Consider the following 5,668-nt stretch of genomic DNA (forward strand, 5'->3'; position numbering starts at 1 on the left):
AACACAAAAGGCTTTGTCAAGCAAAGGCATGGATAAAAAGTGTACTTGGGCTTCTTATGTTGAGCTTAAACTTACATTTAAAAACCCTCAACAACATGGCAGTTTGCAAGAAAGATGTGCATGTCACGATAACCAGTCAAGTGATAATAGTCTATGTTATCTACAGATTTTAAGAAAAACATTAAAAACAATATAAAAATCATGTTGCTACAGTCTCCAACAAATGCTCATTCTCAGCATTACACTATGTTGTTTTTGTAATGGGTATCAGATTGCTAAACAGGGGTTCTATGTTCTAACAATTTTTATGTATAGCATGCATACAAGAACACATTATCCAATGAAACATTTCTATTAGCTTCCCAGCAGTTCATCTCAAGTTGAATTTGAGACATTGTCAAATTGTAGACGTCAATTAATAGAAAGAATCTCATTTAAATATCACAAGAAGATGAATTCAAATTCCTAAATGATAGAAACCTTGTAAATGGCAGTATGCCAAGATAAGTGGTTCTGGCAACACTAATCTGACCATAGAACAACGAGAAAAATATATGCACCAGAAGAAGCGACTCAAGCAAGGTTGATTCATCTTGTAAAATTAATACCAATGATCTTGCTTCAGTCTCCTGTAAACAATTAGTCAGTAAAATGATACAGCTACTTTCACATGGGAACTATAGTTTCTCTGAGATTCTCAACATGAAAGAATTAATAGCAGTCACATCCAGTCTGATCCAAGATGAGTCAAATGCATCATGCGTGTAATTAACACCAAGCTCCTGTGCTACAGTGCGGAAGGCAAGCCCAAACCGATTAGCATGTTGAGCTCCAAGCCTGGGCCTGTTGGCCACACCAACCACCAAAACCATTTTGGTGCCAGGAATAAGAGATGCGCATATCATAGGTTTCATTTTTGCACCTTTTTCTCTCAAAGCATCCATAAGAAAATAACAAAACTTTATAAGAGCCTGAGGATAAGCTAACAGCTCTGTGTCTGCTCCATCCTCAAGTTTCACCCATCTGAAACCTCGAGCACTCTTTATAAATCCATTTCTTGTTATTGCCAGGCTGCCCTGCCGCTGAGTAGCACGTTGAACCTTGATGGCAAGTTGCATCCCCTTTTGCAATTCATCCAGACCATTCAAGGACAGTGCAGAATATGCATTCCAAAACTGTTCTGCCCAAGAATCTTTGGCATTTGTCCAAGATTCTAGCAAAGCTGTAACACCATACACAACATCTGCTGCAGAGACCTTTGAGCTATATCCATGAAGCCTTTGAAAGCTTCTGTAGTAAAACTCATTGAGGCCATATTCTGGCAAAAACCTCTCAAACTCCTCCTTCATTCTTCGCTTCATATCATTGCTCATGTATTGAAATTTCTGTTGGCATTCGACAAGAGCAATGCCCATCTTTGCCAAAAGAAGCTTTAATTTCTTCAATCCATTGTCACTCCAAGTCTTCAATTTTGTGGCGACATAAGAGGAGCACAACATCGAATCAAAAAGAGTCCACTCTCTCAACAGCATGAGGCGTGGTTCATCTTCATAGGAAATTCTAGACACGTCAGGAACTCTAACCTTGGTGCCATCCTTAAGTGTTACCGATGTGATCATTTCTAAATTCCCTGCACTATTTACATGTTGCTCAAGTTCCATCACCCCAGCCTGGTACCTCTCATTTGTGAGCCTCTCGTGAACAAACTGATCAGTCAATGATACACATGCTAACCAAAGCAATTCATTGGTGTTCTTGTGCAGAGCATGAGCTGTATCAAACAGCAAGCACCCAGAAGGCCTGCCATGATATGTGCCTAATCTGTAATATTCTGCCTTCAGTTTTTTTACAGCTTTCATTGGATCCACGTCATTATCTTCATCATCCAACCTTCTCTTCTTTCTTCTCCTCGCCTCTTCATCATCACTATCACTATCACTGTCATCACTGTCAGACTCTATCATTATTTCATCATCACTATCCAAATCCATTACATTTGCCAATTCAGTAACATCAAAATCATAAGCCATGTCAGCTTGATTCTCATCTTCACGGGTATAGAGTACACAGACCTGCTTATTCTGGTCACTCAAATTGTGCAGGTGAATCGGGCGATGACTGTCTACAACAAAAACCTGTACCTTAGGGCCCAACTTCAACAACCTCCTCAAATCCTTAGAGCATCCCCAATTAATCAGCAGCACAGTCAGGGCCCTGTCATCTGACTGAAGATTACGACCCACAACTCCATCCATATCACCAAAGCCAGACACTGGATAGCATGAATACCTTAGGGAATCAGAAGCCAAAATGTGAGTGGCTATCTTAAGTGCACAAAGCGAGTCAGTGTCAGTTGCTGATGGAAAAATCAATACAGGAGAAGAGGAGGAAGCATTTGCAGCATTCCTCAGTCGAGTGTAAAAGCTCACTACACTGTACTCTCTCACCATGATTTTCTCCAAAGTTTCTGATAAATGGTTGTATTTGATTTTCTGGCATCCACCAGTGTCGAAATAACTGTACCCTTGACGCTTTCTCCAGAGATACTAGAACCCAAACGAAAGCATCCCGGATCTTGCTTCTAAACATACCCTCCCAAAGTATATTTGTATGAATAATGCCCCAACAAACCGTAATGCAAATTGCAAAGCCTACGCCCGTGTATACATCTTTAGGGCTTCCACAACTCCAAACCCTCCAAACCTCATGTGAACGAAATAAGCCTTCAGCTAATAACCTTCATCCATAACTACCATATTGAACGAAATGGGATCTTTTTCCTTCAACACACAACCAAAATGCCTTCGCCATTAAAGCCAAAATTCGCTGGACCTCTTTTCCAAATCATTTTAACAGATCTGTGCAGATCTGCAAAGCGGATCTATGCCTTTCACAGACATTAATCTCTGCCGCGAGATTTAGCCTTCAGACAACTAAAACCCTGGCGAGAAATCCTAAACTCGCGTCTCACAGCAAGCCTAAAGGCCTCCTTGAAGCAGCATCACCTCCTTAATGCCCAAGTTCTCGACAGTCCCACAGTTCACAGCTCCAGAACTTTTGTCATTCCAGGGCTTGCCTTTAACCCAAACTAGAGCATAAATCTGAAAAATAGTTCAATCCAAGTTCAGGAACGCACAGAAAAACTTACCTGCATCTGAGAAATCACAGAAACGAAGTCTTCACAGTGGATTCGAGATCATTTCTTCAGATCGAGGCTGGTGATCACCATGAACACTAGGTGTGAAGTGGGTCCAAAGATTCGAACTCCGTACTTCTGTTAAGCAGCTGTCGGGGAGGATGATGTCTAACTGAATTTAGGTGTCTTTCATGGAGAACTGAAATGTGAATTTTGAAATTTGAAGGAAATGTACAAATGGGAGGGAATGGAGGACATCAGTCAAATTTTGAAATTCGAATAAGCCCGGGCATTGCAGACAGCGACAACAAATTCAAATTCTATCCACTTCTTTTCTTTAGAATAAATATTTGAGGCTTCTGACTTGACTTTTAAACAAAAGTGATTTTTAAACCAGGTCGTATGTTCATGGAAAAAATGGCGGGGCATTGAGACTGTGTATATACATTTGGGAACATGTGTATATACGTTTGGGAACATACGGAGAAAATGGCGGGGCATATTTGTATTACAGATGAGCCTGTATAAGTTTGGGTTTTGGATGTGGCGTGTAAACTTGGAATTTTGAAACAAATCTACTCATCAAATTTGTATTTGTGGGTTAAAATACATTGCGCCAGATAATTTGGTTATCAAATTCCATTTTTATGTTATTTGGATAATTTTGTGTAAGCTTATTTCTATTATTTTTATTTAAATTTTATTGTATTATATTATATTTTGAAATAATAAATAGAATATACGAAATGAAATGAATAAATATATATTTAAAATTTTCAAAATATAATAAATTGAAAATAATAATTTTATATAAGTTTTTGGATTTTTTTTATTTGAATAAAAAGATTATGTGGATGGATGAAATTTAATAAAAAGATATATTATTCATCATCTTTACTCATAAAAAGTTAAGGTAGAATAAGTTTATTAAGTTACGGTATTGGTTTTTATTTTAGATTTTTTTAACATTTATCTATAGAGTTATGGACTAAGGAAAAGAGACCATATATTGTCTTTGATTATTCTGAGGTACGTCAAAACTAAACCCAAATCTCCCCAAAATTGGCCTAAAACATTAAGGGTATCACTAGCAAGTCCATGTTGCCATGATTGAGTTCCTAGCCATTTTGGAATGTTTCATACACATCCCTAAGTTCTGAAAATTGGTAAAAGGAAGTTTTTTTTTTGGGACCACACAATATAGTATTTTGTATAATTTGTTATTATTATTTTCTTCAAGGAAAATTTTGAAAGATTTTCCTAATTCTTGGAATATTGATATGGAAGGGGATTCAACCTATAATCACAATAGTAGATGCTTATCTAACTAAATTATGTTGAACCTAAACTTCAATCAAAATAGAACCAAAGGCCTCACACAAACTCCGCCCTAAAACAATTCATTCAAATCAATTAATCCAACCCATTGAACTATATAGTTTGTTTTTATTATGGACATTACGTACAATAAGAGTGGACCTAATGATTGATAGCATCATTCTTTCTTTCTTGCTTTCTTTCTTTCTTGAAAGAATAATCAAACAGGTTTTCATTATTGAAGACCACATTTACATGAAGTTTGTTGAGCATGATTACCCAAAATTAAGTGGATCATCCCTAAAAAATGAGAGCATATGAAACATATGCCTCATATTAACAACGGAGAAAAAATTAAAGACATATACAATATATAGAGTCTCTTTCATCCTAGAAAATAAAGTAAAGTATCATAAAAAATTTGTAAAGATGAGCATGTCACATAACAACAACCGAAATGTTTGTAGAAAAACATCTATGTGTCTCACGCCAATGGGATTGTGCAAGACTATGTCTATCCCCCTACAAATATGTCATGTATTGAATCACTCCAAACGAAATAGAGAGACCCTCCTTTGATAAAGCATTGGCTTCTTTGTTGAATTCTCTATGAACATGGGTGAAGGAGACTTGTTGAATTATACCCCTTAGCTTACAAATCTTGCTTATCTAGTTGCCGAGGAGGGAAGGTGCGAAGGATGTGCCTTTACTGATCTAATCTATAGTCACCCTCGAGTCGCCAAAAATATGTGTTGAAACTAGCTTAAGCCATTTGGTGTAGTACAATACCTGATAGTGCGATAACCTTCACCCAGGTATTTGTCCCAGTTTCTCCACTCCGTCATAAATGGAAAATAAAATTCACATTTATAACAATGCAAACACCACATCCACAAATCGAGTTTTGTGTGGCTCCATCAAAATGTCCAATTGGGAATGGAATTGGTGGGTCTATGCCTTTTATAGTCCTTTGAGTTTTTGTCCAAACTCCCCACGATATTCATGATATAAAGCATATATGTTGTAGCTAGTATGCCCTATGTCGGAAGGGATGCCCTCAAAGATAGTGGCATTCCATCCACGCCAAATGCCCCATTAAATGAAGGAAGGTAGAGACCTGTCAACCTTGCCTAGTGTGATCCATGATCTAAAACATTCCTCTATACTGGGGTAGCACCAATTAGCATCAATCTTTAGGATATGTAATACTTTGAC

At 37.5% G+C, this 5,668-nt stretch overlaps 1 protein-coding gene across 1 annotated transcript; it reads right to left on the reverse strand.

Annotated features, from left to right (window-relative positions):
* Nucleotides 1-365: 365 nt before the first annotated feature.
* Nucleotides 366-3,391, reverse strand: LOC149253634 (cell division control protein 45 homolog). Its single transcript, XM_089456877.1, has one exon. The coding sequence runs from the start codon at nucleotides 2,448-2,450 to the stop codon at nucleotides 678-680; it is 1,773 nt and encodes a 590-aa protein (XP_089313003.1). The 5' UTR covers nucleotides 2,451-3,391; the 3' UTR covers nucleotides 366-677.
* Between the last annotated feature and the right edge of the window lie 2,277 nt (nucleotides 3,392-5,668).

This window comes from Pinus tabuliformis, chromosome 7 (genome assembly GCF_031772625.1).
Source record: "Pinus tabuliformis cultivar Carrire ecotype Pingquan chromosome 7, CPIR1, whole genome shotgun sequence".
NCBI classification, from domain to species: domain Eukaryota; kingdom Viridiplantae; phylum Streptophyta; class Pinopsida; order Pinales; family Pinaceae; genus Pinus; species Pinus tabuliformis.

What these genes read in the sequence shown, in the direction of transcription:
- LOC149253634 (XM_089456877.1), bottom strand. Translation starts at nt 2,450, where the DNA reads ATGGTGAGAGAGTACAGTGTAGTGAGCTTTTACACTCGACTGAGGAAT.